Below are 25,955 nucleotides of genomic sequence, written 5' to 3'. Positions count from 1 at the left end.
AGCATCTCTTGTTCATAAACAGATAGAAAAAAATTACTGATGCTTATACCAAAATACATTTTTCTTTTAAAGTAGAATGAAAATCCTTTGAAGGGTCAGTCCAACTCAACGGCTTTTGAGTTTTTTTAAACCCTTTTATGACAGTTTTTAAAACAGACAAAAGTTGGCATCGATATGTTTTCGTTCACTTCACAAAAACTCCTATTGAAATGTTTGCATCTTTTAAAACATACAGCTTTTAATTGGTACACTTTTTCAAAATCCTTTTTATAACCCCCAAAAAACTGGGGACATTTGTACACAGATTCATGCGGCCATCATGGTTGGCAGTCTTGGTGATCATGTAAACAGGAATCAACAGGTGCCCAAAACCCCAAAATTCACCCTTGGTCTGTAGTAGTCATCTGCTGCACTTTTATTTCTCCCACACGTATCCTTTGTATCATTCAACCCAGATTGTGGAAGACTGGGTAAAATACTGTGAATGCAGGGTGCCATTGTCCCACCCCTAAGGGGCATCACAATGTCCTTTATTCACAGTCTACTAAAGCAGAAAGCAGCACTGTTCTGTGTTTATGGAGGACTTTCTATTAGGTACCAATGGAATAAAAATAACCAGCCATATAACACACACACACATATATATATATATATATATATAAATATACTGTCTGGCCAAAAAAAGTAAGTTCTCATGCCTGTGGGGACAGTGTTATGACCTGGGGTTGCTTGTTTGGGTTCAGTGATGTTATCGGCTCAAAAAATGGTCACCTGAATCCTTGAATATAGTGAATGACTAAGTTTTTCCATCAATGTATTTTTTTCTTCCCTGATGGCATGGACATATTGCAAGATGACAAGGTCAGGATTCACTGGACTCAAATTGTGAAAGGGTGGTCCAGGAAGCCTAGGACACCATTTCTACATATGGTTTGGCCACAGAGCCCAGACCTTAACCCCATTGAGAATCTTTGGGATGAGCTGGAGGGGACTTTACACAGTGGTCCAATTCTCCCATCATCAATACAAGATCTTGGCAAAAATATACGCAACTGTTCTCTGGATGAGAACACACACACACACACAAATAATTATATATATACATATAATTATATATATAATAATTATATTATTTATAATAATTATATATACACGCAGACATATATATAACCGTAGCTTATGGATCAGCACAACAGCTAGGAAACAAGTATTTTCTTAGTACAGGTTTTCTATACTTGTCTGCAGATTATGTTATCTGGTTTCCCTATCCAATCAGTTCTATTTCCCAATAGGAGTGGATTTAGTTTTTTCTAAAGCAAGCAGATCCTTTTCCCTGAGCTCTTTATACCCGTTTGCTTGCAAGTGGATAATATAAATGATTTGGATTAAATGGTTCTTACTTCTATAAGTATAAAATAAATATATATACAATTTACAAATGTACTTTTATTGTATACTCCAGTTACCCATATAGTTGGTGTCCATGGACTGCACAAAATAATATGGTTTTAAACCTTGACACATAAACTGAGTTTTTCAAATGTAGATTTAAATCTATCTTTGCCATGAAGTAGTAAAGACAGCTGAAATTAGATCAATTAGGCCCCTATATATTAATATTTAGTATCTTAAAACTGTTAATTCCCTCATTGCAGTCTTCTTACTGTGTTACATTAAAAAAATGGTCCCTTTCCCCCATGTGTAGTATAAAAAAGACACACAAAAGCAGTAGCCTGAACTGTTCTTTACATGCCGCCATGCCAAGCCTATTAGGAAGCCAGTTGTTTCTTTGATTTACAAGCTAATAAATATTTGATGACTGGTAACACCTATAAAATTGCTTGCGTGCTGTCTACATTGATTAATAATTCCAGAGCATCAGGACTGTCAAGAATTCACACATGAGAGTAAATTACTGCCAGGAGTATATTAGATCTCCTATAAAACAAGGCATAAAGAAGGGTGACTTGTAATTTTATCTTGCTTTCTTTCACTTTTTTTTTTTTAATACTTATTTATGTTCAAAACCATCAAAGACAATTGTGTCTTTGCCGAGCAAAACTGTAAATGCAAATAACAGTTAGAGGTTGAAGAATAAAAGTAAAAAGATTGGAAATTGGTGCATAATGTAGAAACTGTTTAAAGCAAACCTGTTTTTTGTTCTTTTTTGGCAAAGTAAAAAGTCAGATGCACCGGCTGCACACCTCAGCTAAAGATACCTTACCCATGCAGCTCCATTCACCTGCCGACGCCAAGTTGGATAACTGATAATCCTAGATTGTAAGCTCTTCTGGGCAGGGTCCTCTCCTTCTCCTGTGTCATTGTTTGTATCTGTTTGAGATTTGCAACACCTATTTATTGTACAGCGCTGCCCAATATGTTGGCGATTTATAAATAACATATAGTTACAGTTTCAGGTATGGAAGAAAATGAAAGAGGATTCCAGGACAACGCGGGACCCAATCAATGATAGCCCTGGCGAGGGATTGGGAGATCTGCAGAAGTGGAGGTAAGTGTGTTTTTTTTTAGGATAGTTTCTTTTTAACGTTGTGTAAGCTCTCACCCAAAGCTACACAGGGATTTCCCTAGGTGGGTGTTTGGGGAAAAATAGGTGAGGAAAGTAAACAGAAGTTTGCATCTGCAGTGGATGGAGTGGGCAATAGTGTCACTGAACAGGAATCATCAATTTCATCCTGCTTTTGCCAGGCTAGCACTTGAGGTAATGAATTCTCATTTTAACTTAAAGCAGGTAAATCTACAGATGTATCGCATATATAAAAGCTATACCAGCCAATTTCTCTCAATCCATTCCTACATTTTACATGCCCTGCTACACAACACAGCAAGGACAGAAATTGGATTTGTCTCTGCTAGAGCTATCTATCACTTACAGGTCTTGTCCCTCCCCCATCATGACTGTACAGTGAAAGCAGTAATAGCTGACTGATAATTGGTCACTCTGCAGAACAAATGACTGGCTCCACGTGCTGCATTTCCTTTTTCACAGTCTGAGCACTGTTCATTCTGTAAATTTACACAACTTTATTAGACTGCAGAGCATGGTTAGTGACATGACTTTAGTCTATTGCAGTTGAGAAATATTTTCACCCTTAGCTTGTCGAAGCAGAAGCAGCAGCAGCAGCAGCAGCAGCAGCAGCAGCAGCACACTAATGGGCTCATCTTTCTGCCATCTCCTCCTGTCAGCATGTCCCTTCTTAGAACATATGCACTGCTGCACAATTGGTTTCCCCTCTTATGTTTCCCTTCCTAGTCTGCGTTCTGCTGGAATCACTAAAGGTTGATACTAAATCATATACAGATGCTTAACACTATTATTATTATTATTATTATTAATAAACAGTATTTATATAGCGCCAACATATTACACAGTGCTGTACATTAAATAGATGACAGACAGATAAAGACAGTGACACAGGAGAAGGAGAGGACCCTGTCCGGAAGAGTTTACACTAGGGCTAGGTACACACGTGCAATGGTTCTCATCCAATATTCGGCTCAGGGCTGATATCGGCTGAGAATCTTGCGTGCGTACAGCGCTTGTCTTCCATCGTCCGACTGACCATCCTGACCATCCACGGACAATGAATAATGAATGATCATAATGGAAGTGAAGGGAGAGATAGAAGGGGGAGGTGCTGCTTCATCATTCTCTACCTTCCTCTTTTCATAGAGAAGAACGATGCTGTATGTACAGCACTCATCCATGCATCGCCCAGTCGTTAGTCGTTGGAAAGGATCGTGAAACAATTATGTCTACATCGCCTAACTTATACATGCGAACACACAACTGCAGTGTCTTTCTTATCTCTGTCTATGGCTTAGCTTCCATTCATTTACTTCTCCTCTAACAATATGAATATATGAGAAAATTAGCAGGTTTTGAGAAATAATAAAAACTTGAATGAGCAGTGATTTGCTGGAGAATCACCAACTGAGGAGCAAGAAAATAAAACCTTTCTATGTAACCAGGTTGATGTACTCCGATATCTGCCAGAGATTCTTCATTTTCCATCACCTAATTATTTCTGGAGAGTTAATGGAGCGACAGAACAGGCTGTGTGACTGTTTGGAGGACTGTTTGCTTCATTATGTATTCAGAGGTACACTTGTTGGACTGTGTCCACATATCATGAACAGTAAATATTTTTCTGGACCCCCTCGGGATAATTCGCCAATATGCTATTGCTTCAGTTTAACAGTTGGCAAACTCTAAAACTAGAAGGAGCTATGCAATAAATAAAGAGCATTTCCAACCTTTCACTTTTAATCTGTCTGCAAATTTTGTAATAGAGACACATGTGAGGCAGCTGGGAAAATGTATTTAAAGTGAAAACTTCCATTTGTTAAGAAAAAGTAATGATATTATGTACAGAACGGTTACAATGTTCATTTTTGAAATCCAATGTTATTAACCACAACAGTCTGCAGTTGTGATTGAAATCAAACAAAAAAAAATTAAGAAAGATGCAAGGTAATAGTATTTTGGGTACAGACCATCACTTCTTCTGTGACCGATTCAAGAGTTTAGCTGGCGAGTGCAGCAGCCACTACTTCTTCATGCCACTGAACCGCTGTCTCCGGGGAGGCGCAACAAGTAGGTTTTAAGTGTTACAGCTCCACTGAGAAAGTGAATGAGGGTGGCAGTTAGCAGTCTTGTACCGCTAATAAATCTGCAGACGCTGGTTCTTTAGACGCTTGGTGTGAATGGCTGAGTAGCTGTGTAGGTGCCAGCCCCTGGAGCTGTGCGGGATCGTGAGTCCTGAGTTACAGGTATCCCCTGCATGTTTGGTAATGCACATTGTAAGGCTTTTGCAGTAGTAAAGCGATGCCAGAGCTAAAGTCTGATCAAGTGATTTTTATAAAGAAGATCCTACCATACTTTTCTTTTTACTATGCAGTCACCAGATGTGGGAAGTGGGTTTAATAATGATAGCGATTAGATTTAAGAAAACTAGTGGCATACAAATGTACTATTTTATTGTTAAATAGTAGTGCATCCATCTACAATCAGAAAGATTCCACCAATTAATACTACATGGGGAGGGTGACAGAAGCCATTACTGGTCAAAAGAAACATTCAAATCAAGCCTACAAATGCATAAACAGACAGAAAACAGGGCTTCTGAAACATGTGATATGGAACCTTGTAGCAACTGTAAAGTATGGGGATGAAAATATGATTTGGGGTTGCTTCCCTGCTTGAAGACATGCACAATTTACAGTACAATAGTCTGACTTCTGCATTATATTTAATAAGTTTTGATGAGCACTTATAAGCTACTCATATGGTTCATGACTCCTGACCGTCTTGATAAATTTGTCCCAGGTAGCTCCCCTCACTGTATGCAGGGGTGGGTACCTTCCTCCATTTCTGTCACAGTCAAATGTCCCTAACATAGTCATATGTCATTAATACAGTCTAAGGACAATTTTGGAGGAAAGACATTTAACCATGTTTTTGGGATGTAGGAGGAAACCGCAGTACCCAGAGGAAACCCACGCAAACATGGGGAGAACCTGCAAACTCCATGCAGATAGTGTCCTGGCCGAGATGAGAACCTGGGACCTAGCACTGCAAAGGCCGGAAAGTGCTAACCTCTGAGCCACTGTACTGTTTTCCCTCTCCAATCAAATTTACATCAAAGTCTGCTGTTCTTCTGAACAATGTCTAGATTGACCCAATTTATTCATAGGGAACGCATTATAAGCAGCATGTACGTTTGCTGCTTTTCTTTCTTAAATGAGAGTCATATGGACACCTGCAGTTTTACAGAATAAGTGACCTCACCATTTAAACTCCACACTGGTAATATTTTAAACAAGTCCTTTCAAATATTGATTAATTTACACTGAATCAGCAGCATGCATATCATGACTGTTGGGTCCGTTAGTTTTCTATTACACTACTACACCTAGTAGTAAATTATTTGTCATGTAGAAATATAGTTTCTACCAAAAAACACTGACTGGTCAGGTTAGTGATGTCGAACTGCTATGATTCTGAACCCAACTGTATGTTGAAAAAGTCAATTTTCATGGGGTGCACATACTTTTTCACATGACCATATTGCTTTGCCAGCTTAGAGGAAAGAACAGCTTAGTATAAATTAAAAAGGTCTGAAGTTTGTCATTTTTAAGATAAGCTCTCTTTTTAATGGCTAGCTGCCCATCATAGCCACCTGATAAATATATGAAAGAAGATCCTTGCTTTCCAAAGCGATCAGGCAGGAGATCTTGATTGTTACTTTACTGCCCTCCGGGAGACAATCCTTCCCGCTGCCTAACAACTGTTGACTTTTCCATCACGGCTATAGCTCAGACTGGAAAAAGGAGGTCAGACAAGGAGACAACAGTCGTTAAGAAGTTGTTGACCAGCGGCTGTTTTGCTCGTCAACATTCTGCTCAGACTCTCATCTCTTTTACGACTCTCTCAATATTATTCAGATTCTACCAATTCATCTACTTACCGAGAAATTTAAATCACATTGACAAGAAGTAATGATGGATAATGACGACTCCTGGACAATGGGATGACAACAAGAATGTATTTTTTGTCTCTTACTTCCTGAAACGAAGAACACAAAGACTGATTGTCTCTCTGGAACAGAAAGGGGAGTAAGATTAATACCGAAAATGTTCCAGGACATCAATCTTCTTTAACCATGTCAAAATACACGCAGAGACCTGAAACTGCTGCTCTAGAAACTTCTAGGTAATGAATAAAGTCTAATTTATCAATATGTTGTACCCCCAATAACAATCTGTGCACATCGTTATTAGAAGTTTTAAGGCAAAACTGCAATCTGAGGACCAAAGCAATGCTGGGAATGGTTTTGAGTTTTCATATACATCGCTCAGCACATGGCAATGGGTTTTCCATTAAGCAGACATAAACCCTGCTATACTTACCCATCACTATTCTGTCTCAGGGCACCTTCTTTCAGTCTTCGGCCACATTGATTAAGGTGACATAACTCCCGCACAGGTACCTGGGCAGCTATGAATGATAATTGCTTGTCCTTTTCTGCAATATTAAACCGAGTGATCCAGCATTTTTAAAAGTTTAACTTTAGGCCCCCTTTAAGCAATAGGTAGCCATGTTACCAGAAGAGAAAAACTACACCCAGCCTAGGATATTCCACAGGTCACCAAAGGCATTCTAGTTCCGGGACCGTGTTACATTTTGATTGCTAAAGGTAAGAGAGGCGGCAAAATGGCTTTTGTTGTTTAATAGATACAATCTATTTACTGTGATAATCTGCGTACTTACACTATATTTAACAATATTTCATGAACAATATTCCATTCCCAGATCCCAAGACATACAATCCTGACCTGCTCTGATTTTATGCTAACAAGCTTTAGAACGTTTTTTTGTTCCTGTATGTTTGATGATGTAGTGTTGAAAAGGAGGGGGAAAAGCTCTCCTTACGGAGTTAAGCATTGAGATTTATCATTCCACCATTCAAATAAACACTTTGCTTGAGTATATTCTGAGGGACTAAAGTGGTTAAGAATGTAAAAAAAGGCATACCATATATTAAGAAATTGCCAAGGTAACCAACTTCTTCAGATACTGCTAAATTTGGCCTGGGGATCTTGGCTACCTTGACCTCTGAGGGGCATACGAACATCAATAGTAACTGACCCAGGGCACCCTGCAGATCCTGCTATCCAGCAGCTGCACCAAGAAGACCTTTGCAAGCCTGATGATATCATTAAAAGGAATAATGATAGGAATACTTGGCGAACAGGGTGAAATATAAAAAAATTATTAGGTAAAGTGTTGGTAAATATTTGATAGGTAAAGAGAGATTTGGATGTATACTGGAGCCAAGGTTGGAGATCACAGTTAAAGTCTGGATTAGGCCAATTTTATATCATTTTTTGATTGTGATAAATTTGAATATGTAAATTAGGAACTATAAAATCTGCTTCCTTTTGGTCTGGTATCTCTGTGCTGTAATATGAGACAGGGAGAGAATACTCAGCCCTATGTGACCTCTGTCTATGGAGCTTTTACCAGATTTGATCTGATAAAGAAAAAAAGTTCCTGTGCTCATGGTGAGAGTTTTAAAAGTTTGTTTATAAGGAAAAGTTACAAAGTAAATGAGCAGAGACAGCAAAGCAAAATAACTACACATGTGAAGACCCTCATTGCAGGGTATAGGAGACCAACTTTAAAGTCATATTGAAGGCTTATTTAAAGCATACCTAAACTCAGAATTTTCACTTTACATAAAAGGGTAGACAACACTAAAACAAAAAAAAGCCTAGGTGATCAAGAATGAATGGGAGCGCAGAGGGAGCCCTTTAGACGAGACAGATACCGGGACGACGCGGTACCCAATGGAAGAAACCTCCCAATAGACAGACTGATCTGCGGGATTGATGGTAAGTGTGAATTTATTGTTTTAGGTTAGTTTTAGGTTTACTTCCACTTTAAGCTAAAATTCTGGATAAGTGCCATCCAGAAGCTCCCATAAACATCGGTCATTCACAAGTTGCACAAACTACAAATAGGACATTACAACATAAGCGACACTAGTTCCGGTTATCATGGAACAACATAACTTAACTGACCGTCTTTCAGAGCCCCACAATGCCTCACCAAGACCAAACTATCCCCATGGTCACCAACAAGACAATTCGGGGACCTGAAGAAGAACAATTTGTTCTGATAACATTTTCTAGTATAATTCATTCTAGGAAGCGAACCTGTATTATATAAAGAACCTTAACATAGAATATAAGTATTAAACATATAATTATTTTTCTTTATCACATCCAATCAGAAATGTGTTTCATAAAGGCCTCACCTTCCAGGTACACAATATAGAAGTAATTCTGTTCTGTTTTTGTCCCCACTGCTGCCAGACAGAAAATCCAGAGCCCAGGATTTAAGGGTGACATGTGACCTCCTCTAATTGACAGTTCACTTGTGATGTATTGAATTCCAGTGCCAGATGAAACAGAGGGATGAGCATTGTTGAATTGCTGGTAATGTAAATAAAACTGGGCGAGAGTGGCCTTTTAGAAACATACTTAACATACATATGGGCAAGCTGACAGTGTCTCTTTAAAACAGACTTTTATTTGAGGTCTCTCCTCCTGTCCTTATTGCCATTATTGCCATGGCAAAGACTGGAAGGGAAACCTGCAGCCTTCTGGGATACTTTCATCACATATCCCAGGTGGCTGCTCCTTCTACACATGTCCAAGATAGGGCATGCATCATCAAGGGGCTTTCCTCTAAATTACATATAAGAGAAGACACATAATTCAATCTCTTTCTTGCTCAGTGTAAGAATGGGTGACATCAGGAAGAACCCAGAAAAAAGTAGATGGTGGCAGTGGGTGACCCAAACAAAAGAGAAACCAAAACGACACAGGACTTGTGGGGCACAGTTTGTTCAGGAATTAAGGGTAACTTTTTTATGTAAGTTCTGATTTAAATATGTGCAAGACACTACGTTGCACACGAGTATACATATGTAGCCTGGAAAGGACCTATACAAGACTGACCTTTGCCAGCAATACCATGTCAACCATTACAAAAACTGGAATCCTATCTTACACCAATTCCAACTTGTGACTAGGTGAAAACTGCTCTTTTTTTTTTTTATAAAGGGAAAAGAATACATATTACTGAATATCTAAACCACTTATGTCCATCAGCTGAATTGAACAGGTTGTCGAACGTTGTATTTCTCTGTAAGATGGACTGTGGCTGGGTCTTCATGGGAAGTAGGTTGCTGGTTTCTTTTAGTTCAAATTAATGAAGGTTGTAAGTAAGACCAAAGCACTGCCCATTCAAGATTCAGGATGAACAATTATGTCTAAAAATAGCTCCTTATCTGCTCCGTAGGTATCCTTTCTTTAAAATCAATAAACCAGCAGAACTGCTCCAAGCTGTCAAGTGGGTCAACATCCACAGTTTGATCTTGCTTGGCTGATTTTGGTGCATCAAAGTGTTCAGTTTAGTATAAGGTTAGTGACTTGTGAAAAGAATTAAAGAAAACTTCTCTTCAGCCTGCTGATTTGCTTAATGAGAAGCTGGGTACTGTGACTCCTGGCATTCTTAGATGAGAGTAGGATGACTCTCAGGGTCACTATAGCAGACCACATATTACGTTTATCATCCTCGGCATGGTTTAACACCAATACTTCACAGAACTTTCTAGTATTCTTAGAATTTAAAGGCACACTACAGTACAAATAGGAAACGTTTAGCATAAAAAAAAATCACTTTGAAGAATATATGCTGAGTGGTTTTAAAGAGAACCAGTCATGATCAGTTTATGGAGGAATGTAGCTATTAATTGTGCAGAATTACATTTGAAAGATTTGTTTCCCACAAAGCTTTCCTTTTTCCTTTACATTTCAGCTGAAGTGTCAGCCGGACAACTATTGTCTATTATTTTGCTGATTTAACACTTGGCATACACAGAAACACACTTTAACAGTGTGTTAAAGTAAGGCAAGTGAAAACCAGCAACTATTAAGGTTTGTATAAATTAGTACAGATGACCGAAGAAAGTTCTTGGCAATCCACCATGCACCATCAGTAAAAACCGAAATTGTCCACCATCAGAGAAGATGCAGCATGGTGCATCTCTTTGTACTTCCCTCACTCCATAATTTTTTGAACTAGTTTTTATTTCACTTAGAAAAGCTAAAAGTGTGTGTGGAATGCGGCCCTTGAGGAGTGGAGTTAGGAACCCCTGATTTAGATTTAAATTGATGAGCCTTTATACCATTGACAGCAGTAATAGTTCTTAGTCCAGCTAGCTTTCATTGTAATCTTGGCACTAATCTTTTACATCCGGCTGCTTTGCTTGATGAACACTTGTCGCTACCTACTACCGATGGTCCTATAAAAGATGGACAACACAAGCTAACAGAGGCAGCCTATCTAGACATAGGAAAGCCTAGTGGACTTTGTGTGATGGCACATCAGCAGAATTTCCTGGAATGAACCGAAATAGCAATGACTGTGTGTCTATGGGATTTCCATTTTTTTTGAGCCAAATCAATGGTCATATGCAGTTTGCTTTCAGATAAATTCTGCTTGCATTTTACAACAGTCTGGGATGTAGCTTTCAATACCTGTTACTTTAGGTGGACCTGCATGTGACCTCCAATTGGTCTTTTTAAAAAAAGGTAAGTAAAAAAAAAAGAATTACAAAGTAGGTATAATATATAAAATCTTGAAACTCAAAGTTAAATAGTAAGACCAATAGGGGGAAACAATATGGCATGACGCGCCACTTGATCAAAAAAAAGTTAAATAAAAGTTTACAGTACACTTTGGATATCCAACCTCCTTCTAAGATGCATCAACCTGCTCCTTAAATGAACAAAGACTGAAAATGTGTAGTTTGTTGTTGGTTTAAGTTGTCTTGCCAAAAGTTGCCCCATAAAAGCCACACTCAAACTGTTTTTTGAAGGTGAGCCAAAAGTCACTAAGTAGTAAGAGGGATTGCAGAGACTTAAACAAATTCCTTTATTTATATTTAAACTGGCCAATGACCAAAAATAGATAAACTAGACTTACTATTTGTAGGTTTCAGACCGGATGTACTCAAACACATGGGAGACTCCCAACTGGAACTGATCGGCGATCGGTGTGACCCAAGGGTTGTTCTCAGCCTTAAAGACCTGCTTTTGCCCTGTGAGGTCCAAATTTCCTGGATAAGAAGAAACACAATCATATATTTATTAACATGTAATTATTATTGCATAAATAAACCAGTGTCAATGTCACATTGGTAAATTCTGGTAACAAAAGAATTCCTGACTGGTTAAAAACTCAACTTTCATTTGGAAAAACAATAACACCTGGCAGGAAGAATTTATCCCCCTGGTTGAGGATCATTTTCCTAAGCAATGTACCTAAATATATCCAAACATGAGCAAATCAAAATTTATAAACGCTTCCTTGACTTGGCATCTGAGCGCAACCACTGTGACAATCCATGTGGTATTGTGATCCATGAAAATTGAACATCAATATTTTAAATGTAAAGAAAAAATAATGTTGTTCCAGACAATGACAACCAAAGTATCAAAACAGTTCCAATTCCCAAATTATACACTACCATACATACATATGAGTACCAAATTACCAGGCTATTTGAAGAATGGGAACACCAATAAAACAAATATATTAATAATTTTATTAAAGTTAAAAGCAACATGTGTACAAAATTGTTAGTCAATACAATGTCTCACATTGTCACTAAGTATACTTCATAGCATATAATATAAGTAGCTAAATGAATCCAAAAGCTTTGATTGCTTACAATTGAAGTTTAATCACATATATAGATCAAAGATTACAAAATTTTGATAATCTTTTGTATCTTTCTATGCACTCGACAATGTTCAAGAACATCAAAGAAGATTTAACGTAGAAAGATTATTGATCCAATGTGAAATCTATTGGATCTGTAATCTACAGGTGACCAAATTCCCTCGTTTAAACAAGACATTTTTGTACCATTGAAAATAATCTCCTCTTTGACTGTATACTTTGTATATTTGATTTATAATGCATTTTGATGTTTTTGTGTAATAATATCATCCCTTGCTCTTTTGAACTTGACTAAAATTGCCGGGTTACCTTTTAAAAAATTATTTTGATGATGTTCCGATAAAAATCCCTTTCTTCAAGTAGCCTGTTAATATGGTACTTGTATGTATGTATGTATGGTATTTTAAATGTTAAATAGGATTTTTAAATCAGATTCTAGATAAACAATTTAAAGAAATCATCTGAAATAGAAAAGCAACAAAGTGATTGAGAAACATGAACAATGGCAAGTAGGTTGTCTTTGGCTTTAGTTTTGACCACATAGGCCAGGCTGTAAGTGCACCAGAGACCAAATAATCCCCACACATCACAAGAACTTGATGAATATCCAAGTGCACCAGACTGCAGAGAATATGCCATGTGCATGTGGGCAAAGTTAGTAATATTAGCAGAATATGGCATGTAATGAGAGTACCGCAGCCTGCTTAATGTGGAGACAGGAAACATCCCTGTAAGACACAAATTCTCAGTAAATCATTTCAGTAGCAGACTGGTAACAAGTAACAGATGTGCATTAATAAATGCAGCTTCCCACGCCTGCTACAAATGTGCCCGCTCCACAGGTACCATCATCGCTGTGCCATCTCTCACAGTCAGACAACTAGCACACACCTGATGGGAAATTTTAGTTTATTTCAAACTTAAGAAATTCTCACAGTTATTATTGCTGTGTGAAACTTTTGCTGAGCTTGATTGAATGTTTCAGAATAGATTAGGGTAGACTTATAATGTAAAATATAAAGCAAATCTATGATAAAATAGCTATGGGTGTCATGATAAGGCAAAATCACCATTTCAAGCTTTCAAAAAGAACCAACCTAAAAAAATACTGCACACTAATAAAGCGCATCTCTGTGATTTACAAGCATGCTTAGCACTTAAATCAGTTAGACAAATCGCCAAATAAGAGAATCACTATTCTTATGAAATGATAATTAACACACAGCCGAGGGTAGAGCATGGTAATATGAGCATAGAGGACTCTGACACACTGGGTCTCATTTATTAAAGCTCTCCAAGACTGGAGAAAATAGACTAACATTGGAGAATCTGGTTGATCCAGTAAACCTAAAATATATCTGATATATCTGGCCCAGGATTAAAAACATATGCCAATAGCAAATGATTTTAAGAAATCCATTCTAGGTATCCTGGATCACCCAGGATCACCCATATTAAGCCTAGCTTCTCCAGTCTTGGAGAACTTTATTAAATCAGGCTCAAGGTTTTCTCCACACCATGGTCAACAATTTTAAAAAAAGGTATATAAATTGCAAGCTGTGGTGTGCAGTAACATTGCGGTGCCCAAAGAATTGCATTATTTACCCTCTGCTCTAAACAGTCTGCTTAGTGCCTTGGAACCTGGCATACAGCCAAATAATTCACAAGACTGGAATTACATGCTAGTTTCTGGTCAGTGGGTTCAGATATCTTCAGTTTTAAATTAGCTGATATTTTAGTTTTTTAAGCCCTTCAAACTATAATAGACTTAGGGGCCAAAAAAGTGTATAAGAAAAAGGTTAAAAACATTTATTCTTGTACAATGTTTTTGTCAAGAAACTGGAAATTGTCTGTTTTTTCTTGATGAACTTGAAAGTTGCAAGATCCTATTTTAATATCTTTACATCCAACATTGATTAAAGCTCCCAGTTTAAATAGAGAGCAATGAGGTGAGAGGGGAAGAAAGCTGTGCAAATTGAGGGAACATTGTGCTTGAGAATGGAAATATTTATTGCAGGGACAGAATTTTTTTTTCCTCTTTTGCTTGATGGAAATAACATTTATTGATGGGGAGTGTGTTTCGACTAAAAGGGGAATGGTTTGGAGCCAGTGGTACCACTTGGTAAAAAAAAAAAAAATTGTTGGACTGAATAGTTTGTTTGTTTCTGGCATCTGGTGGCTGCACCATTGTCATGTGTTGTTAATGCAAACATTTTCATGAGAATGTGCATCTATTTTCTAAACAATTTTAATTGGAAAAAAGCACCAAAACTAGGCTTTTCAAGGCACAAAAACTAGCGATACCTACCTGGTACCCCTCACCGGTGACTAGAAGAAGGAGTGGTAAATGATGAACTTTTCATCAAAACAGTCTAAATATGTCCTTATTGCTATGAAAGTATGTATTTTTTTTCTGGGCCATATTTGAGCTTGGCACTTGGAACAATTTAAAATTAATTGTGGTAATGTACAGAACCAAAATTAGAAAAAAGTTGTCTCTGTCCAAATATTTACGGACCCAACTGTATATGTAAATATATATATATATAAATATATATATATATATATATATAACACACATATATATACATATATACACACATACACAGGTGTGTTAAGGACATATGACTTACGGACGATTCCTAGATACCAATGGGTTTGTGTGCAGGATGGAGGCTTGATCTGGGGAGGGGGCGGTTTGCATGACTTGCTGCAAGCTCTTGTAACCCTTTAATGACCAAGACAAACTCTGCAGTTGTTTCTTTTTGCATATCAAAGCACAGCTTGCTCCAGAAGTTAATACCGTATTTTTCGCCCTATAAGACGCTCTGGAATATAAGACGCACCCAATTTTAAAGGAGGAAAATCTAGAAAAAAAAGATTCTGAAAGATTATTCCCCTTCTGATCACTCATGTGCCATTCATACCGGTATTCCCCTTCTGATCACTCATGTGCCATTCAATTTCCCTTTCTGATCACTCTATGCCTTTCAAATTCCCTTTCTGATCACTATGTGTCATTCAAAATTCCTTTCTGATCACTCTGTCATTCAAATTCCCCTTCTGATCACTCTGTGCTTTTTTTCCACTGTACGGCAGTTAGGACAGGGAACAGCAGGTGGCGCTGTGCCGGCTTCTTTCGCTCTGCTTTACAGACAGGAGAAGACACGTGCTGCTGCCAGAGAGAAGAGGAGACAGACGGTGCTGCAGCCAGAGACACACGCAGGATCGGGTATCGGGTGAGTATATTATTTTAGTTATTTTATCACACCTTTGTCGTATAGGACGCACTAACTTCCCCCCCCCCCAGTTTTGGGGAAGAAAAAGTGCGTCTTATACTGCAAAAAATACGGTAAATGTCTAGGCTCCATGAAGTTTTTTTTTTTTTTTTGCTTTATTTTGATTAACTCAGTGAGTATTTCATACAGTAACTGACACCGTCCTGCCTAATAATTTGTTGAGACAAACATCTGTCCTAATTGCATTTATCAAAATAATGTACCTGTTCTGATTTACATACAAATTCAACTTAAGTACAAACCTACAGTCCCTATCTCGTATGTAACCCGGGGACTACCTGTATTAAAAAGCACTAGCTTTTTACATGACCTAAATGTGTTCCAATCCTTTTAAAATAAAATACGGAAACACTGTAGTTCCACGACATCATCTTTTACTTGACAAAGCCCCCTCTAATCACTATGTTGGGTATTGAGTTTCCCGTACAATGAAGAGCGTGGCAGCATCCAGACGCAGGCCCCGCACACCTGAAGAGGTTAAACAAGAGAGCAGAATGAACATAGCATTTCACCCTCTACCAATCAAGCAGCTATCGCCCTAAATGCTCACTGCCTGAGCGGTCCTGCCTGAAACTGTCTCCTTTATTAGGGAGTTCAGAAGCAATAGTGTTTAACAAGGATCAAGCAGCAGGCAGCCAGATTAAGCAGCGTGACAAAGAGAACCTAATAAGCTGGGAGCCGCTGAATCTCAAATGATGCTGCCTGGCTACAAGAAGAGGCGCCTTCGCTTCTCCTCTCTCTCCATCCACTTTCCAAGCTGTTCGCTTCCCAGTGCGCAGCCCGCAGGAGAGGAGGTGTGCCGTGATTAGCAGTCACCTCTTGACCAGCCCTGCCATGAAGATATATATCACTCACAGGCTGCTTCTGCAATTGCAAATTGGATTTTGTGTTTATTGCTTAAAATGGAACAACATGTCTGTTTCCAAAGTCATATAAAAGTAGCACTGTCCAGACGGAAGTGTAATAAAAATTCAGACTGCAAGATGGGGAAAACCCAAATAACAGAAAAATTAAAGAATCAGTTTAACAAAGAGCACATGTCACCTGCACATAGGAAACAAAGCCCCTTCTTTGCAGGATGATTGAGTATTTAGTAATTTAATTAATCTGAACCACTGACCTAATGAGTGATGAAAGTAAAAAGCATTTAACCATTTGGCAACCACATATTTACCTATCCTTGCCCTGCAGCACTAGACTAGGGCATAATATTGTAACTAAAATTAATGCTGTAAATTATATATCAAATGTTGAATTCTTTAACAGTATGGTCTACCGTATAATATTTGCCAATATTATGAAGACATAAAATAAAACATACAAAGTCAGGTGGGAGGTCTGTGCATGCCTGAAATCTTGTATTTCAAAAGGAAAATTCCAGGCAGATATTAAAGATGAAAATTAATGCAGCTTTGAAATATTTAAATATATTATAGATATATTTTAAGATATATACATTGAAAGTCTAGGCATCTAAAATGGTATGTCTCTTGGAGAAGAGAGCGAGAGAACAGCAGCTCAAGATGCCAATCGTTTTTTTGTGCTAGTAAGAAGCATGTCAATAGGAAAGAACTGATTACTGCAGAGATGAGCAGTGTTGCTACTCTTTTTACTGTTCATTCACAAGCTGGGTGGGTCTAGGACAATCTGGGCTCTGAGCATGTGAGCTGAACATTACTGCCCACCAGAGAAAGGACATCTAGAGGGGGAAAAAGTTACTGAAGGGAAAAAAAATCTCAGGACTGAAGCTGAATGTTGCAGTAACATTATTTTTCCTTATTAGGCAATTCATTTATCATGTTATTGTTTGGCTGGAATTGTGCTTTTATGCACATCTACCAGTGACTTCTAATATTGAATTGTTGCTGAAGGTTTAGTAAGCATATTGTTAGCTTGAAAAGAAGAAGCAGCCATTCAAAAGCAATAAAAAACAAACAACTTACTTTCTTTGGACCAATCCAGACTCAAGGCGAGCTGTAGCATTCTGCTGCAGGCAAAACTGCAGTCCCATTCTCTCCTATTAGAATGAATAGGAGCAGATGGGAAAAATTTTTTGCACTCAGCTGTGGCATATCATTGCACAGCTTCCACAAACATCAAGGTGATTTTGACTGCATGTTTGCCATTTGATGATTTGTGCCGCAGATGCATGCAAATCTTATGTGCAGTGTGATTTGCCACTCCCTGCTGCTGTGTGCCTGGTGTCTCACCACATGGGTTCATAAGGTCCCTTAGAACCCTGAACCCCCAATTAATTCATAGAAAAAAATATATGAAATATGTTGTAATACTGATCTGTTTTTTTTTATTTAGGGGCAATTAGGTCAACATTTAGCATTGTCCTTTTCCATAGATATTAGTAGCCATCACAGCCTAATATTAAAGGGTCTGCTTCCTGCTTGTGCACAAGTTACCGTCCAGTCTCACTTGTGTAGATTTCTAAAATTCTTTTATTACAGAACTGTTGTCAGACATTCCATGTTTAATTTACAGCGCATACTAAGCAATCTGGGGACTCTGCCACTGGAGTATTCCTAAAACCGAAGCAATAAAACTTGCCCACTGATGTCATTCTTCACTTTATTATGATCTTCCACAAAAATCTTTGCATAGAGGGAAGATGCACCAAACACAAGAGAAAAAATGACATTTGGTTTTAAAGCACACACCAGACAAATATGAACATGCTTTAGGCTGCGTACACACGTACAATAATTGTCTTTGGAAAAGATCTTTCACGATCCTTTCCAATGACAAAAGACTGAAAGATGCATGAACAAGCTCTGTATGTATAGCACCGTTCTGCTATATGGAAAGGGGAGGGGGAGAACGATGGAGCGTCACCCCGCTGCGCTCTCTCCCTTTCACTTTCAATATGAACATTCGTAGTTCGTGGATCTGCCAGGACGGATCCATTACCGATATCGGATGAGCGATGTACACATGAAAGATTCTCGTCCGATACCAGCCCCGAAGCGATAAGCAGATGAGAATCATCTCACATGTGTACGTAGCTATATGTACATTATCTTCCAAAGTTGTTATGTAACAGCAGCAGTGGCCAATCAGTAGCAGGAGAGGAGGCAGCATTATAACTTAATATTTACATAATTATTTTTTCCTTAATTTTGTTTCTACTTTTGGATAACCGTAGACAGCTGTAATTAAACAATGTCTGTTACACACGAAAAGATCTGTTGCCAATTTTGTTTTTGGTAATCAATTGGCCAGAACCTTCAAAACACTGCAAACACATGTATACAATCTTCTTCCCTTTTTACAAAATCCAAATTATTAATTCTGTGATAACTATTATTTGCTGTGTTGTGATTTCACTTTATATCATTATGAGCATGTCCAGACTAGTAGAATTTTACCGTAGTGTTCACAAATCCCAACTCTCTACTGGCAATAGCTAGGTGCCTGGGAGTGGTAACCATTAGGCATTTGCACTTGTGTTTGCCAAACCCAGCAGAATGACGTGTTCTTTTTCTTTTTTTTTCCTAAATTGAAAGAGCTTGATTAAACCACTTGCAACTGCAGAAATTGCTTAAATGTGCATGCAACCAAATCTTTGGTATTAACATTTCCTTTGTGTTTGTTGGTAAATGTTGATCAAAAATATAAAATGTTGCTTTACCTGTACAAACTACGGCTTACATTTGACCAAGATTTTTTTTAACACTTTAGGGCAGCCTTTTTAACACAGGGGAACCCCCTGAAGTAACTTTCAGGACTTCAGGGAAGCCCTACTATAATTACTATATACACAGCTAGTGTGGTAGTCAAAAGGAAGAACGCTTCTTATAATGCTGGCCATTGGGAAGAATGTCACCCTTACAGATATTCAAAAAGATCATTGGGGTCACTGACCTGAGAGGTACATATTACTCATTGCTCATGGAACCCCTAGTAACTTCTGCAGCAACCCTGGTTGGGAAACACTGCATTAGGGTATATTTATAAACAATTTGTTTTCACTTTGCAACATTTAACCTAAAACATTTTTTAAAGCTCTCCAAGGCTGGAGAGGATACAGTTTCATCGTTGAAGATGAGTGATCCAGCAAATCTGGAATGGATTATGTCCAGGATTGAAAACATTTGCTAACAAAATTTTGTTAGTAAATGACTTTGAAGAAATCCATTCCAGGTTTGCTGGATCACTCATCCTCACTAATGAAAGTGTATCCTCTCCAGCCTTGTAGAGCTTTTAATAAATCATGCCTATTGTGTATTTGTTTAACACTGAGGGACAAAGCCAACACAGGGAGAATATCTATGTTTATTATATGACTATAAAACATAACTTCTTATTAGTAATCAGTGAACAGGCCAGATGATTTCCAAGCACACAGTAGGCATACTTTTGGTTTGATCATTGGCATTTCCACCTGCCACCTATTATTTTGGAAAATGTCTTATCTGACCATCTACCACTCTGCTGCCTTCCATTCCATCATTTATATTGTTCTTGGTCTTCTTTTCTTTTTCTTTATAAACTTCTCTGTAAAATTGCAAGCTTCCATGTAGACTGTATTTTCTCTGTAAGTCAGTTCTCAACTATACTAATGGATACAGTGGACAAATTTACCTTTTGCAGTTTGAACTTTTGCAATCCCAGTACTATCTGCAAACCTTTAAAAAATTAAAAAATGTAACAAGTTAAAAAAATAAAAGTTTTGGCTATAGATAAACTTTAAATGAACTTAAGACAAACGGCCTGATTTATTAAAGCTCTCCAAGACTGGATACACTTTCATGAGTGAAGCTCAGTGATCCAGCAAACCTGAAATGGATTTTTTGAAAAGTAATTTGCTAATTTGCTAAAAGTAATTTGGACCAGACCTATTCAAAGCTTGCTGGATCACCCATTTTCACTGATAAAAGTAATAAATCAGGCCCAAAGTGATACAGACATGTATCATTTTGTACATGTACAGAAGATGTTTTGCCTTGCTTGCTCAGTGACCACACCTAAGAAAATAAGGTTGGTCAGGTCTTGAGACAAACTGATAATTTCATCACTCAGGAAGGTGTATAGTAAACACTATACAATGTACAGAAGAGCCCGACTTTCTCAGAGCACCAGACCTACTAAGCCCGTTGTGCTGATATCAGAACAGATTCTGGTATGCACAGCAGCTTCATTTACAGATACATTAAATGATTTTGTTTTCTTCTTTTTTAATGAACATAACTAGTTTAATATTATTTTTTATCTGCTTGACGTACAGCTTTAAGTGCATTAAATTACTTTGATAGGGAATTAAAGATCTGTATAAATGGAACATAAAAGGAACAGGGACAGAGTTACAAGAAGAGGCAACTGACATTGGCTAACCGAAATCTGCACAAAACCCACAGAAGAGCAGAATATTTTAATAGCTTCAAAAGAGATACAGCGGGATAGAGCAGAAGTCCCTGAAATTGTGTTTCCGCTTGAAAATGGACCTCGTAAAACATAAAGCAATCCCAGCTGCTCGCTAGGAGAAACTGCAATGATAAAATAACTTTTTGCAGCTGGAAAGAGGCCACAAACTATTTCAAACCACTTTTAAAAGCATTTATTTTTCCTTTGACCATTTTTACATCCTACAGGACAGGCGTGGGTGACTTATCCCTAACCAGCAACTGATGAACTACATGTCCCAAGTGGTGTTCTAATTCTCTCCGTATTTTCATGCAAAAAGCATCACATTGTTTTGCATGGAAATTTATTTTACATTGTAGGCTTATAATTCTTAGGCATACCGTATTTTTTGCCATATAAGACGCACTTTTTCTTCCCCAAAACTTAGGGGGAAAGTTAGTGCGTCCTATACGACAAATGTGTTAAAAAAAATAATTAAAATATTATACTCACCCGATACCCGATCCTGCGTGTGTCTCTGGCTGCAGCGTGTCTCTCTCCTCTCCTCTTCCTGTCTGTAAAGCAAAGCGAAAGAAGCCGGCATAGCGCCACCTGCTGTTCCCTGTCCTAACTGCCGTACAATAGAAAAAAAGCACAGAGTGATCAGAAGGGGAATTTGAAAGGTACAGAGTGATCAGAAAGGGAATTTGAATGGCACATGAGTGATCAGAAGGGGAATACCAGTATGAATGGCACATGAGTGATCAGAAGGGGAATAATCTTTCAGAAACTTTTTTTCTAGATTTTCCTCCTTTAAAATTGGGTGCGTCTTATATTCCGGAGCGTCTTATACGGCGAAAAATACGGTAACTCATCGAAATATGTCCAATATTTAATAAATTTAATAATCAACTTTAAATTAAAAAAACACAAAAATCAGCTAAAAGGGTGCATAAAAATTAGTGAAACCTGTAATATAAATATACATGAGCATATATATATATATATATATATTTATAAATAATATAAAGAGTTTTTGTATTGGACTCATTACAGTTATTGTGTGTTGAATCCAACACAAAATTATTTGAATTTCCCGCCATTTCACGAACCGACGCATGCAAGGAGATCACCGGAAAACTCCGGAGAATGTCTCTGCAGTCATCAGAAGATCAGAGAAGGAGGATGCCTGGGCACACGAGCAGGACACTGGAGGATGCCAAAGGAACAGGGTAATTGGGTTTTTTTTATTGTTTTTAGCAACCCCGAGTGTGACACTTTTTGCAAGTAAAATCCACCCGGAGTCACACTCGGGAATACCACTAGGGGAGAAATCTGCCATTTATTCCAAAATTTTCTAATATGGAAAATTTTTGTAAAGAGTTGACATTCAGAATCCCTTTGTTTCAGCTCATGTTGACTAACTTCTATTCCCAGTAGTTTTTATCCTCCTTTAACATTGGCAATTGATCTTGATAATAGGGGCCTGATTTATTAAAGCTCTCCAAGGCTGGAGAGGATTCACTTTCATCAATGAAGCTGGGTGATTCAGCAAAGCTGGAACAAATCTGCTCCAGGATTGAAAACATTTGCTGACAAATAGCAAACGCCTTTTTAGGAAATCCATTCCAGGTTTGCTGAATCACCCAGCTTCACTGATGAAAATATATTCTCTCCAGCCTTGGAGATCTTTATTAAATCAGGCCCATAGAAGTAAGAACCTCCCTACTCAACACTCAATAAGTGGTTGCAGGCAGAAGTAGAAAATTAGTGTCATCAATACAAAATATCTTCCAGGTCTGTGGTAGAGCTTACAGAGTTCAAGATCTTTTCTCCTTTACCATGAAACAGTCATTAAGCTTGGTGATTGGCTGTGGAGTGTACTCAGGGGAAGGGCTGAACATCACATCGTTACATTACCTAGAAATTTTGAATATCTCTTAGAGTTTTCTGAAAGGGGAACAGACTATTCTAGGACTATTCATGATGTTCTATGCATTGTAGTCGATCATGTTTGTGTTTGACTGCCAGATCCATGGGCAGCCCATTGCCCATCGTATCCCAAGTTTGTACAAACTCAAAATATAAGCTTGGCGAAGGAACGCTAAAACTTCACAATAAAGGAAAGTTTAAAGCAAGGAGTGAAGGACACAGATTTTTAGCGCTAGACAACCTAAGCAGCAATTGAAGCTGTGCTAAGTAAGCCACTGTCTACCAGAGTACAATATCTGGATTTGTCCTTTTAATTAAGCTCGCCAGCATGTCTGACATAATAATGTAATGTTCTACACAATCCTAAGTATCTAAATTCCAGTTTTATTAAAGGTTGAGCAAGGGATCAAGAAGAAAATGTTTCGCACAACCTACAACGGTAAAGAGCAATACAAAATTAGAGGTTCAGTTATACCTTTGCAAATGTACCTCCTTACTCCGGGGCTGTGAATTTTTATTACTTTGGAGTCAGGAGATCTCAGGCTGGGCGATGAGGCTGCTGGAGTGTGGGAACATTGAAAAAAAGGAAGGAGAAAATGAATCTTCACAATACCCATATTTTCTGTTTAACAGATTTTTGTTGTATGATTCCCACATAGCTGAATGCCAGTAATAAATAAAATCTACCCTTGAAGTGGTGCCAACTATATTTTACAAGGGTTAAATGCTCGCTCAGGTTTAGTTCTCTGCATAGGACACTGAAAAGTAAAGGCTTTGAGTGGAGGAAAGCAGACTGTGGGGGTGAGGGGTAAAAGTCCTTAATATGGTACCCCAAACTTAAACATGCATTTAAGAAGGAATTAAACCCATTCGACCGTGGTGAGCTTCTGCCATAACTATGCACGGCATACTTGCCTATTATGGCATTTACTTACCCATGCGCAGCTGCCCTGCAGGTCCAAGATCTGTCATCGCTGTATCCTCAGAAGGAGCCATCTTTGCCTCCGGTTCCACGGTGAACTTCTGAGAAGACAATCCTCTTTGGCCATTTAATGGCCACTGACGATGTAACTCCTGTACAAGCATAGGGGTTACATTGTCACTGATGGCTAGCTGTGCAGCACCGCTAAACACAGAGCCATGTTCCATGCTACAAGCTGAGTGTGCTTGTACAATGTAGAGCTAAAGTGAAAAGCCACCAAGAGCCAGGGATTTTTTGGGATATAAGAGAAATTACATGTGCATGTCAGACATTTTATGTAGAGATTTCCCATGCAGTACTTTTTGTCTGCCACTAAATGTCCACACTGTAACAGCCAGGTGTTACTTAACCCACTTGCTCTGAGCCCAGGTCGTCCTTGACCTACCCCAACCTATGACCGGACAGTGATATCAGAAGCAGCATAGTAATGAGCTCATACATTTAGTTAGAACTAAGTACAAAAACACATTAATAAAACAGTTGTATAACAAAATATATATATATATGTACACCATGTCTAAAGTAAATAAATGACAAGTCACATTTTTATTAGGATATTTTTTACAAAAATTCTTGGGTTCACAACTACATATCTGTGATGTGACAAATTCAAGATCACAGGAAAGGTTGTGCAGATCATTAGAGATAGAATTGTGAGCTTCTGGCAATATAATATTCTTGTAACACAATAAGGAGAGGATAGATTAACAAGCTAAAGACCAAGTGCCAGTGATCAAATAAATGCAAAATGGAGCCATCATTTAACTCCTCTAATCAACAATCAATCACGGTGAAGGTGAAATGTAATTTTGTATCTGAGCGTCCATCTGTATGATAGACGCAAGCTTTCATGTCTCCCAACTCATGAGCAATTGTGGACAGCCGTGTGAAGGTGAGCACAACATGAGCAGATCATATTCATACAAATACAAAAACAATAACACTGCAGAACATTACCTTTATTATATATAAATCAATCTATTGTAAGTAAAATAAAAAAGTTAAATACTTTAAAATTAAATTATTTTCTGATGTATCTGGTGCGGCTGCTTAATTAATGGGACTTTGTGTTTCTCCGTGGCAACACTTTGCAATGTAGAGTTTTTTGGTAGTGATGGTGTTACAACAAGCTGAACTAAATATATAAATAAACATCAGTTCCAAAATAATGTCCTTAAAGCCAAGTACAAATGTTAGACAAAAGTCACTTAAAATGAATGATAAAAAATATGCAAATATTCCTAATGAATGACTGAAAAGTATACAAGTGCATACAAGCAGTAACAATACTATTGTTAGCAGACCATTTTAGACAATTGTTTAGACAGCCAGGGGCAGATGTATGGAACTGCAATGTGTGCCACTGCACAAGGACCCTCCTCAGCCAAATAGGGGGCAGTCAAATCAGTCAAGTCAGTTCTGCACAATGGACCACTGCTGGCTATGTCCTCCACTTAAGACAGCAGATGTGAATGATAAAAAATTGAGTGGTGATGGAGTGACGTCCTTTCCGTGTGCATCCGTGTGCAAGTGACGATTGTTCAAAAATGATGAAAGTGTGCCACTTTACAAGGGTCCTGGACCCTTCTCAGCCAAAATGGGCCAGTCAAACCAGTTCTGCATAGGGGACCGATGTTGGCTGCAGACAGCAGATGTGTATGATAAAAGCATTGTTCGATGATTATGCAGATCATCATGTAGTGTTCTACACACTAGAACGAATCTGCCAGCATGGTCTTTCATTTTACCAGAGAATTCTTGTTGGTCACAAGTTTTATGAAAGATCATAGGATGAGGAGTCAGGCATGTTTTTGCAAAAAAAGAGTTCAGAAGAGTTTTAGGTGCCCAGTGCAATTACTATGTCTCTCTCTGTCTCTTAAAAACAATTGACATAAGATAACGGCAACTAATAAATTAAAGTGATATACCGTGTTTCCCCGATTTTAGGACATCCCCATTAAGTAAGCCACCCCCGATTTTTAAAAAAATAATTAAAATAAGACACTCACCCATTTATAAGACAGCTCCGGGTATCTGATCCTGCGTGTGTGTC

At 38.1% G+C, this 25,955-nt stretch overlaps 1 protein-coding gene across 2 annotated transcripts in view; it reads right to left on the bottom strand.

Annotated features, from left to right (window-relative positions):
• RSU1 (Ras suppressor protein 1) overlaps window positions 1–25,955 on the bottom strand; it is a 102,913-nt gene that overhangs the window by 31,490 nt on the left and 45,468 nt on the right. For both annotated transcript variants that reach the window (XM_072412783.1, XM_072412781.1), the window contains exon 8: window positions 11,579–11,711. In XM_072412783.1, coding sequence (XP_072268884.1) covers window positions 11,579–11,711 — 133 coding nt within the window. The remainder of the gene's footprint in view (window positions 1–11,578; window positions 11,712–25,955) is intronic.

The sequence above is a fragment of the Pyxicephalus adspersus genome, chromosome 5 (genome assembly GCF_032062135.1).
Source record: "Pyxicephalus adspersus chromosome 5, UCB_Pads_2.0, whole genome shotgun sequence".
In the NCBI taxonomy this organism is placed as follows: Eukaryota; Metazoa; Chordata; class Amphibia; order Anura; family Pyxicephalidae; genus Pyxicephalus; species Pyxicephalus adspersus.
The sequence above is the reverse complement of the archived record's forward strand: the minus strand, read 5'-3'. Positions and strand labels throughout refer to the sequence as shown.